The sequence below is a fragment of the Arachis duranensis genome, chromosome 6, assembly GCF_000817695.3.
Source record: "Arachis duranensis cultivar V14167 chromosome 6, aradu.V14167.gnm2.J7QH, whole genome shotgun sequence".
Taxonomy (NCBI): domain Eukaryota; kingdom Viridiplantae; phylum Streptophyta; class Magnoliopsida; order Fabales; family Fabaceae; genus Arachis; species Arachis duranensis.
Window position 1 is genome coordinate 107570205 of NC_029777.3, and position 11499 is coordinate 107581703.

The 11499-nt window shown below is 37.2% G+C and overlaps 2 protein-coding genes across 2 annotated transcripts; both read left to right on the forward strand.

The window, feature by feature from the left end:
• Positions 1-2459: 2459 nt before the first annotated feature.
• On the forward strand, positions 2460-8003 carry LOC107495513 (uncharacterized). Its single transcript, XM_016116660.3, has 6 exons — positions 2460-2845; positions 3255-3538; positions 3785-3874; positions 3969-4040; positions 4263-4382; positions 6755-8003. The coding sequence occupies exons 1-6, from the start codon at positions 2542-2544 to the stop codon at positions 7856-7858; spliced, it is 1974 nt and encodes a 657-aa protein (XP_015972146.1). The 5' UTR covers positions 2460-2541; the 3' UTR covers positions 7859-8003.
• Positions 8004-8883: 880 nt separating this feature from the next.
• LOC107495446 (sugar transport protein 10-like) lies at positions 8884-10701 on the forward strand. Its single transcript, XM_016116594.3, has 3 exons — positions 8884-9336; positions 9414-10037; positions 10231-10701. Exons 1-3 carry the CDS (start codon positions 8884-8886, stop codon positions 10699-10701), a joined length of 1548 nt encoding a protein of 515 aa, XP_015972080.1.
• Positions 10702-11499: the final 798 nt, after the last annotated feature.

The window sequence follows — 11499 nt, forward strand, 5'->3', positions numbered from 1 at the left end:
TAGGTACCAAGTTGCTATTTCTCCACTCATCAGGCATCTTCTTTGACCTTAAAATCTCATTAAAAAGCCTAGTTAACCAGTTGATGCCTTTTTCTCCAAGACCCTTCCAAACCTCAATCGGGATATTATCAGGTCCTACTGCCCTGCCATTTTTCATCTGCTTTAGAGCCTTTTTTACCTCGAAGTCTCGAATCCTTCGATAGTAGTCAAAGTTTTGATCTTCTTCCCTTGTGTGTAATCGACCAAGGCTCGGAAGAGTCTTCTGTCCCTCATTAAATAACTCGCAGAAGTAGCTCTTCCACCTTTCATTAATCTTCTCCTCTTGAGCCAACACCTCTCCATCATTATCCTTTATGCACTTAACCTGATCCAAATCTCTCGTTCTTCTTTTCCAGCTCTTTGCGATTCTATATATACATTTTTCTCCTTCTTTCGTGCCCAAAGACTGGTAGAGACCCTCATATGCTTTTGTTCTTGCTTCACTTACAGCCACTTTTGTCTATTTCTTAGCCGCCTTATATTTTCCCAGTTATCTGCATTGCGGCATAAAGACCACTCTTTAAAGCATTCCCTTTTTATCTTTATCTTTTCTTGTATACTCGCATTCCACCACCAGGACTCATTGTCTCTTGGTTCTATTCATTTAGATTCACCAAAACTTTCTTTTGCTGTTCTTCTAGTAACTTATGCCATCTCCCTCCACATCTCTTCCGCGCTTCCATTCCCATCCCACTTTGCCTCTTCTCCTACCCGTCTTATGAAACTTTTTTGTTCCTCACCTTTCATCCGCCACCACCTCGTCTTTGGGTTCTTCGTATGATGTCTTTTCCTCAACTTTTGCTCAACGCAAAAATCCATGACGAGCACCCTATATTGTGTTGTCAAACTCTCTCCCGGGGTAATTTTACAGTTAATGCAAAATTTCTGGTCGACTCTCCTCAACAAGAAGAAGTCGATTTGAGAGCTTGTCATGCCACTCTTATAGGTTATAAGATGTTCGTCTCTCTTTTTAAAACATGTATTTGCGATGAGAAGATTAAAGGTTGAGAAAAAGTCCAAAATAGTTTTACCCTCGGCATTGATCACCCCAAAACCATGGCCTCCGTGAATACTCCCATATCCAGTCACTTCTCTCCCAACATGGCCATTTAAATCTCCTCCTAAAAAAATCTTATCTCCCAAAGGTATGCCTTGAACCAAACTCTCTAGATCCTCCCAAAACATTATCTCGTGTTGTTCGTCCGAACCCACTTGCGGTGCATAGGCACTAATCACATGGAAAGCACCTTCCTCCACCACAAGTTTGATAGAGATGATCCGATCTCCCACCCTATTGACATCCACTGCGTCCTTCTTCCACTGCTTATTCATAATTATTCCAACCCCATTCCTATTTTTCACCTTTCCTGTATACCAAAGTTTGAAACCAGAAGTATCCAACTCCTTAGCCCTTGCACCAACCCATTTCGTTTCTTGTAGGCACATAATGTTAATCTTCTTCCTTGTCATAGTATCCACCACCTCCATAGACTTTCCTATTAGAGTGCCTATGTTTCATGTCCAAAATCTCAACCTTTTGTCGCTTCGACCTTTACCTTTTACTTTGTGAACTAGCTTATTTACTCTCGTCCGTTCATAAAAGCGCGAGAACCCTTGCTCATTTAACACTACATTCGGACACCGATGCAGCGGCTCTTACTTTGACACCGTATTCGAGCCATACGGCGCGTTGCTTCCGGGCAACGACCTAACTTTAGCGCAATAATGTCTTTGATTCATGTCATGGGGGTTCGGCTATATTTTTATGTTGGTTGCCGAAGACCTAACACAACCCTCCTCCTTTATCCGGGCTTGGGACCGGCTATGTACTGCAAGTGTAACATAGGCGGAGTTTTGATTTGCGACGGATTAGTTCTTGTCCTATTGGGACGGAGAATTCCGTGAAAAACTAAAAAAAAAATACCAATGTGAATAATATTTTAAAAGATTTCAAATAACAAAGTTAAAAAAGAAAATAAGGAAAAAAAATTATAAAAAACAAAATTTTCATTATTGCATTGCGAAAATATTTAGGTTTTGAAAATCCATACATCTTATTATTATTATTATCCTTTTGACTAATTTAACCCAAATCATTTATCTAAGAAAAGAAATAACTATTTTAACATTTTTCTCTCCCGTTTATGTTAACTATCTTAACACTAACTATTTCCTTGAAAAAAGAAAGGTATAACACTGATTTATTTTTAAATTTTGATTCACTTTTATAAAATTTTATATACTATTTGAAAACTAGTTTTTCAATTAAAAATCCTTTTTTTGTAAAAAAAAAAAAAATACCCCTTCTGGAAAAAAAAAAGAAAAATAATGGAATAATTAATTATATTATATTATTATCTAATTATTTTTCCAACATATATAAGGGAACCCAGTCACGTCACGCATCAGCTGCAGCTAAATCTCGAGTAGCACCACAAGAGCTGCTTCGATATTTCGAGTCTCTAGGGTTTCTCTTTCTTATTCTTCTTCCTCTTTTCTCTAATGGCGGAAGAATCGCAGTACGAAACCACAACCACTCCTCCTTCGTTGAAACGCAAGTACGACGACCAACCACCGCCGTCCTCGGGCCGCGTCACCGGATTCTCCGATGGCCCGCCTCCGCCTTCCTACAACAACGTCCCTCCGCCAGACCCCTCCGGCATCGAGCTCGCCAAGCTCCGGGCACAGGAGGTCGCCGCCCGCCTCCTCAGCGGCGCCCCTCCACCCGCTGCTGCCGGAGCTCTCGACGCCAAGCGTCCAAAGGTCGATAACGGCGCTCCTCACTCCGGTTTCGATTCCGTTGCTGGTGAGTTAGGGTTTCACTTATCGCTTTCGATTTTTCTGCTGAGCACAAAAAGATTTGGTTCTGATTCCTGCGGAGGGAGGGTTTTCATGATGCACGTTTCGATTTCATTAGATAATTAGTTGGTTTGAGTGTAGAATAAGCTAATCTGAACATACATGACTTCTTAGCTTAGTTTTGTTTTTTCTATTATTAATTTTGCACTGAATAGTTTATCTTTTCTGTCAGATGTTAGATTCAAGAGTTTTTTTATTGTTTGCTGTTTTAAAATTCAAAATAACCTAAACTAGAAACTGGATTCACTGCTTTTATCGTTAATAAAAAAAACTAGAATCACTGCTTCTTGCCTTCAGCTTATTCATGTTTATTTGTTGCGTGTTTTAATATTTTGATGTGCGTGGGGGTGTTTCAGATGTGAAGTCTCAGTACTCGGCACCTTCGATTTCTCCATCTTCGGTTTCTTATGGGCATCAGGGTGCAAGCAAGAAAATTGATATCCCCAATGGAAGGGTTGGTGTTATTATTGGCAAGGGTGGAGAGACCATCAAGTACCTTCAGCTCCAATCTGGGGCGAAAATTCAGGTTACCCGTGATATGGATGCTGACCCCAATTCAAACACCAGGACAGTTGAGCTTATGGGTACTCCTGAAGCAATTTCTGCTGCTGAGAGGCTTATCAATGAAGTTCTTGCAGAGGTACTGATCGTTCTTGTAGTTGTATTGATCTAGTTTTGGGCCCGCTTGTAATGCTACTAACCCGAGATAGCTGCTAGCTTTTTTTAAAATCATATTAGTATCAGTATGTCTCAATTTTTGTTTTGTTCACATGAAGAATGTTTCTGTACTTCTGTCCTCTATGTTAGGACTCGAGGAAATTATTTTGGTTTGAAAGTATATTGAACTATAATATGAAGTTTCAAATAGTTATTGCTTTTCTAACAGGCTGAAGCTGGAGGTTCTGGCATTGTAGCTCGACGAGTATCTGGGCAAGCTGGGTCTGATGAATTTTCCATGAAGATCCCAAATAATAAGGTATGCAAATAACTTGTCAGTATTTTTTTCCTGTTATATTTTAATATTTTATTTTTAATCCGTTTTAAGTGGTGGTTGGCCTGTTTTCCCCCAGGTTGGTCTTGTTATTGGTAAAGGTGGGGAAACAATAAAGAATATGCAAGCTTCCACTGGAGCAAGAATACAGGTTTGCCCTCTTAACTATTTTTAGTCGTCTTCATGTTAAATCCTGAATCGTATCTTCTTTAATTGGAAAAAAAAGTCAAGCGTTAAATATGACTTTACCCATATCTTTGTTATTACCTACTGATAATATTAGACTTGACTAATAAATTGACTTAATGTAAATATTTGGATTTTTGGAATTCCTATTTATTATCGATGATCATGATTTCTTGTATTTTTTCAGGTGATTCCTCTTCATCTTCCCCCAGGTGACACATCCACGGAAAGAACAGTAAAAATTGAAGGGAACCCTGAACAAATTGAGTCTGCAAAACAATTGGTTAATCAAGTCATCAGTGGCGAGGTATGTTCCGTGAACATCTCTTTTTGTTGGATTTTGCCTTGGCTAGCAAGTTTTGCTTGCCGTGTGCAAGTCCGATCCTGTTTGAAAATATAGATTTTCAAGTGTTCTCCATATTAACTGTTGATATCTGTTAATCATTATGTGGGATGGATGATTTTGCTTTAACTTGATACATTTATGTTTGTGTATTTTCTTTGGTATGGATATATGAGAAGTATGCCATTTAATTGCCAGATGAGGCCATATTAATGTGTTATGTCCTAAAACCTGAAAGAACTGACGATTGTTGTAATTGTGCTGTTTTAAGTCTAGCATTTTTTTAATTGAAACAAAAAAGAAAAGAACACCAGTGACCATTGCAGGAATAAAACATACGATTTCCACTTTGGTAATATGCAATTGTTTTGATTTCTGGCATTGTTTGGCCTATGAATCTTTTAGGGTTAGGATTCTTTTCAGGGGTCTTGCCATTTTTCATATTATGTTTTTATGTGTAAAAACTGGAATGGATACCCTGAAATGGGTTAAGCTGGAATAAGGTGGTGACTTTTTAGTTGCTGAGACATTTTTGTCTCTAGCAACTGGTATATTTTTTGGGTATTTCTTTATAGTATCTAACAGAAGGAGAAGACCATATAGCTTCACATCTTTCTTGGTTTGCAGTTCCATCTTAGATGTATTACAGATGCATTCACAGAGATGGATGATACACTGAATTGATCATGTCCAGTAGTTATATTGATAATATACTGTAGCTCTGTGATCTTTCCCAGTTTAAAATGGATTTGGCTCAGAAGCTACGGTATAAATTTTCATTATGTCCCTTCTAATAAAATGCTTGCTTATGAAGTTAAATTTTGTCATGGATAAAATAGCTATATGCACTGCTCAATTATTTTGGCATGTACAAGTATATATGAGAATTTCTGCAACATCTATTGTTCAAAAAAATTGATTAAAGTGGATGGTGGATATTATTACGTCGGAATCAGTTAGATCAATTTTGCTGTATACAATACCATGTCCTTTCTAGGGCTTTTCTTGACTAAGGTTAAGTTCTGTACTTAGTATTCTGTTGTGGTTTATATTATTCTTGACTTCAAGATTACCATATTATACTTTCTTTCTTGGTTTTGGGTCAAATTGATTTAATGAATAGCCTGTTCAGCCATGGATTGTCCGTAAGTGAACTTGTTGTTGGGTCTATTGGAGGGTTAGTTTGTTTGGTTTGGACCATAAGTGACACCAAGATGGATTCTCTTTGTTGGTATTCCCTCAGCAATCCATGGTATGGTTCTAAATCTCAGTTTCAATATATTTGAAGGGCTATAAACTACTCTTAATGTCTTAGCAGTGTCATATATAAATGATCATATAGTGTATTGGCTTCATCTTAGACTTCTTTAATTTTGCGCTGTAGTTCATTGCAAAAAGAAAACTGCTATATACTTGTGGTTGAAGACAATGTTTCTTATTATGTCTTATGCTGGTCTTTAATTTGTCATGATCACCCGAAGCTTGTCCATTGTGAAGCTTGTAGCTTACTTTATTCTATTCCTTGTCATTATTCTGTCCAATTTTCTTCCAGTTGCTATAGTGTCATAACTCATTATATCTGGATATTAGATTATCATATTTATGTCTGTTTAATGTGATTTGAGCTTGAGTTCATTGCTCGACAGAACTATTATATAAGTTTGAGTCTGAGCTTAATAAGTTTAATTCTGTTCTCATCTTTTTCCCTTCTCAGGTTTCTTCTCACTTTGAATAGTAGTTGGTTTTTTCAGTTGTGTTTTTATTTGATATTAACTTAGATTGGATGGAAAGAAGGTTGAGAGAACATTTTTATATTAAGGAGCAAAGAGTTATATTGGCAATATACATATATTTCCTATTCATGGTTGATCCTGCTTCTCCGATGCAGTTAAGATGTTATTCAAAAAGCCTAGCTAGTTTAGTTATTGTGAATGATAAATAATTTAATATTGTCAATTCTCAAATATATTACTCCATATTTTGAGATATTACTCAATGGATTGCTTTTTGATGGTATAAAGACTGTATGCTTGCCTGTTTCTACGGTTTGTGCTTTTCTTTTTGTACCCATTCATTTCGAATAGGAAGAGGGTGTGCTTCTGCTGGAGTAACTCAGTTACCACGAACCAGTACGGTATGTTGGCCCTTATACCACTCTCTGATCAAGTATGGAATCTGCAATGTAACTTGTAACCTTATCCTGTGTTTTTCTATGTAGATCTCTAGTGATGTATGTTTTACTTGTTTATTTGTTTGTGCAACTGTTTCTGTATGTAATGCCATATCTTGGTTGCGTTTGCATGTTTTATCTGTGTTCACAATTTATCTTTCTGCAGAATCGTCTTAGAAATCCATCAATGTCTGGTGGTTATTCTCAGCAAGGTTACCAAGCCCGGCCACCATCTAGCTGGGCTCCTCCTGGTGCTCCAATGCAACAACCTGGTTATGGCTACGTGCAGCCTGGAGGCTACTCTGGTCAATCGCAGCAGTATCCACCTTATGCAGGCTATCCTCCCACTTCAGCTGGTGGATACTCCACCAATTGGGACCAATCTGCTGCACCACCACCCCAGCAGTCTACTCATGGTGCTGGGTATGATTACTATGGTCAGCAGCAGCAAAACCCTGGAGGTGCACCTCCTGCTGATGGCAGTGCTTACAACTATAGTCAACCACCTTCCTCTGGTTATAGCCAACCTGGACATGGCTACGGTCACGATGGGTATGGTGGGTATCAGGCACCACCACAATCAGGGTATGGGCAGCCACCATCATATGATCAACAGCAAGGTTATGGCTCGGCCCCTAGCTATGGCAGTGGAAGCAACACAGCACAAGAGGGTCATGCTCCTAATTATGGATCACATGGTGATTCAACCCAAGTTCCACCTGGGCAACCCCCTTCAACGACTCAGCAAGGTTATGGTTCTGGCCAACAGCCAAGTCCAAATGCTGCCAACTATCCTCCACAAGGTACTGCTCAGCCCGGTTATGGGGCTCCCCCAACCTCCCAAGCTGCCTATGGCAATCCGCCCCAAGCAGGTTATGGAGGTGGTTATGGTCCCCCACAATCACAAAAGCCAGGCAGCACTCCACCTGTTTATGGACAGTCACAGTCACCTAATACGGCTGCAGGCTATGGTCAGTCTGGCCATATGCAATCAGGGTATCCCCCTGCCCAGCCTCCGCCTTCTGGATATGGCCAACAAGAACCGGGTTCTCAAAGGGCTCCACCGTCTGGTTATGGTGGTGCCCAACCAGGGTATGGTGCCCCATCATATGGTGCTCCGGGTGGTCAACCTGGGTATGGTCAAGCTCCACCATCATACAACAGTTCTTACGGTGCTGGTTACACTCAGCCTCCAGCATATTCTGGTGATGGAGCAGCAGCACAAACTGCTCAGCAGGGTAGTGTTCCAAAATCTTCACCGCAGAGTTGATTTTGTAGTTCAATTTAGATTTATGAATTACTATCTACAGTGTGTGTTGTAGTGCGACTTCTGCAAAGGTATCGCATTGAGATAATATTCCAACATTGTGGCCTTAATTTGTTTTTGATATTGAAGTTCCGAAACTTGACGAGTTTGCATGGATCTTTATTCGTGACAACTGATAAGCAACACATTTTCTTAATGTATCCTACTGTTGCTGTCAGTGCAATTGATTTAGGTCAACATGTTAATCTAGACAAATCACATGCTTTAATATGCTAAAACAGGAGACAACTAGAGCTCAAAGGATGGATTTCGGTACTGGAGAGAGACTAAACATTTCGACTTGTCAACTTTTGTAGTGAGATTCATCGAAACGTGTTTGAATTTTAGGCCAACTTTCAACAATGTTCATTGAATTTGAATCCGGGATCTCACTTTTTTACCCCTAAAAACAAAAGTTTCCCTTGATTTTTTCTTTTGTTGGTTTAGTTTAGTTTATTTTGTAAGAGATTCAAAATCCTTTGTTTAAAAAAAAAAAAACAGAATACAACAACGATTTACTTTCACAAGCTAAATTCATATTATTGGAAGTAGTGTGTAATATTGCTTAGGAGTTGGTAGAGGATAATTCACTTTGTTATTATTATTATTATAGGTGTGTTTGGTTTGTGTCTTAAAATACTGAAAACAGATATACAGAGGGATAAACGTGTTTGGTTGTTGACAGATACACAATAACAAAAATTTTGTATTTCTTTTTTTTTTTTTTTTTTTTTTTTTTTTTTTAACGTCGTTCCGACCTTCATTCTTTAAATGACGCTATCCTTTTAGTGAATATAATACCCTATAAATTAAAGAATAGTTTATCGATTAATTATTATCATCACTACAACAGTGAGATAGATAAAAAGAAAAAAAATAGTATAAAAAAAGAAGCTAAAACATAATTAATTAGAAGAACATCAGTGGTGTTTTTTGTAGTAAGTTAAGGTTAGATATAAATATATATATAAAAAAAAAATCATATCAAGATGGCAGGAGGTGCCTACATTGAAAGTGGTGGACGACAATATGAGGGAAAGGTGACAGCATTCGTGTTAATTACATGTTTCGTTGCTGCTATGGGAGGTCTTCTCTTTGGATATGATCTTGGTATCACGGGAGGAGTCACATCTATGGAACCATTCTTAGTTAAATTCTTTCCGGTTGTATATCAACAAATGCTGGATGATTCCAGTACCAATCAATATTGCAAGTTTGACAACCAGCTACTGACATTGTTCACCTCCTCTCTGTATCTTGCGGCATTAATAGCTTCTTTTTTTGCTGCCACAACCTCAAGATTGTTCGGACGCAAGCCATCTATGTTTTTGGGTGGCTTATTTTTTCTTGTTGGAGCACTGTTGAATGGCTTCGCAGTTAACGTTGAAATGCTTATCATCGGTCGAATATTTTTAGGTTTTGGTGTTGGATATTGCAATCAGGTGAGAAACGATATCATTAATCCACATGCATTACTAATAGTTAGTTCTTTAAGACTAATAATTGTTTGTTAAAATAGTCTGTGCCGATTTACTTGTCTGAGATGGCTCCGGCAAAAATTAGAGGAGCACTCAACATTGGGTTTCAAATGATGATCACAATCGGAATCCTAGGCGCAAACCTTATCAACTATGCAACCTCGAAGTACAAAAATGGGTGGAGAGTATCTTTGGGAGTTGGAGCTGTGCCAGCAGTTTTGCTATGTGTAGGGTCTCTTTTCTTAGAGGAAACACCAAACTCTTTGATCGAAAGAGGGCAACACGTAAAAGCCAAGACAATGTTACAGAAAATTCGTGGCACTAACAATGTTGATGAGGAATATCAAGATCTTGTTGATGCAAGTGAGGCGGCTAGTAAGGTGGAAAACCCATGGAAGAACATTACAAGACGCAGATATAGGCCACAACTCACTTTTTGCTCTTTCATTCCCTTCTTCCAACAACTCACCGGAATTAATGTCATCATGTTTTATGCTCCCGTGCTTTTTACCATTTTGGGCTTTGGCAATGATGCCTCCCTCATGTCTGCAGTTATCACAGGAGGTGTTAATGTTATTGCTACACTTGTCTCTGTTTTCTGTGTAGACAAATTTGGAAGAAGGCTATTATTTCTTGAAGGTGGCGCTCAGATGCTTGTTTCTCAGGTAAAAAATGAAAACTCAAGTACAGTTAATTTTATGTGAAATTGATAATTGTGAGTTATTAACAGCACTTAATTATTAACTTTACGTAAATACAATTGTACCTGAGTTTTCACTCAAATACAAATAAATTTATATAAAAATTTATATGCGTGACGAGGCTAAGCAAGAGTATTATTGCATGCATGGATTGTAGATTGTGGTTGGTATCATGATCGGTATGAAATTTGGATTGAATGGTGAAGGATCATTTAACAAAGGAGAAGCAGACATTCTGTTGGTGTTTATTTGTTTATACGTGGCAGCATTTGCATGGTCATGGGGGCCACTAGGTTGGTTAGTACCAAGCGAAATATGTTCTCTTGAAGTTCGACCAGCAGGCCAAGCTATTAATGTGGCAATCAACATGTTCTTTACCTTTGGCATCGCTCAAGTCTTTCTTAGTTTGCTTTGCCACTTTAAGTTTGGTCTCTTTTTCTTCTTTGCTGCTTGGGTGCTCATCATGACCATTTTCATTGCCTTCTTGTTACCTGAGACTAAGAACGTCCCTGTTGAAGAAATGCACTATGTTTGGAAGTCCCACTGGTTTTGGAACAAGTATATGCCTGAATGTGAAGATCTCGTTGCTGGGGCTTACAACAATTCTGAAGCTGCTCCTTCAAATTAATTAGAAGGAATAATAAAAGGCTATCAGAATTTATTAGAACAAGTATAAACCTGCCATCAATGATTTCAAGCAATTTGTTCTGGTAGTTGTTACCGAAGATATTTTATAAAGCTGAATGTTATGGTGGTGTGTAAAAAGTGGTGCTTATTTATAAAAAATTTCTTACAAAAAATAAGTTAAGTTAAATTTAAACACCAACTCATAGGCACTATAAAATTAATCTTTTATAAATGTCCATTCTATAAATGATTTTACGAATGCTAATAAAAGTATATCCTAATTTTATTTCTATCAAATTTTGCTGGCTTCCTTTTCTTTACTTAACCAATACTAATAAATTTTTTTATATTTTTTATACTCGAAGAAAATTAACTCTTAATATTTTTTGGTCCATACAAAATTATAATTTATTTTAATTAAAATTACGAATATAATTAAAAGGTTAAGTTTTTTAATTAATAACAGTCAATTTTTTAAATTATTTTTTATTTTAATTTTTAAATACTAATTTTAAATTCTAAATCCTTCAAAGAATTTAAAAAATTTACTAATTAAAAGTTAAATATTTTAATTATTCATAAAATTAATGCATACGAGCGTTAATAAGGTCAAAACCAATCCAACTGAACATTGAGGCACTTCTTAATTGCCACTCTATCATCGTGCTTCTTAATATTATTTATAATAAAAATTAATTATATAGAAAATTATGAATTAAATAATTTTATAAATATTTAATTTAATTTAAATTTTGTATTTTTATTTTTTAAATTTAATTATATTTTTAATTATTTACTA

Bases quoted from the DNA above. Each gene is read 5' to 3' on its own strand.
- LOC107495513 (XM_016116660.3), top strand. From the start codon at position 2,542: ATGGCGGAAGAATCGCAGTACGAAACCACAACCACTCCTCCTTCGTTG. The intron at 2,846-3,254 runs GTGAGTTAGGGT...GGGGTGTTTCAG, and splicing joins CGGTTTCGATTCCGTTGCTG to ATGTGAAGTCTCAGTACTCG. The intron at 3,875-3,968 runs GTATGCAAATAA...GTTTTCCCCCAG, and splicing joins TGAAGATCCCAAATAATAAG to GTTGGTCTTGTTATTGGTAA.
- LOC107495446 (XM_016116594.3), top strand. From the start codon at position 8,884: ATGGCAGGAGGTGCCTACATTGAAAGTGGTGGACGACAATATGAGGGA. The intron at 9,337-9,413 runs GTGAGAAACGAT...TTGTTAAAATAG, and splicing joins GTGTTGGATATTGCAATCAG to TCTGTGCCGATTTACTTGTC. The intron at 10,038-10,230 runs GTAAAAAATGAA...CATGGATTGTAG, and splicing joins CTCAGATGCTTGTTTCTCAG to ATTGTGGTTGGTATCATGAT.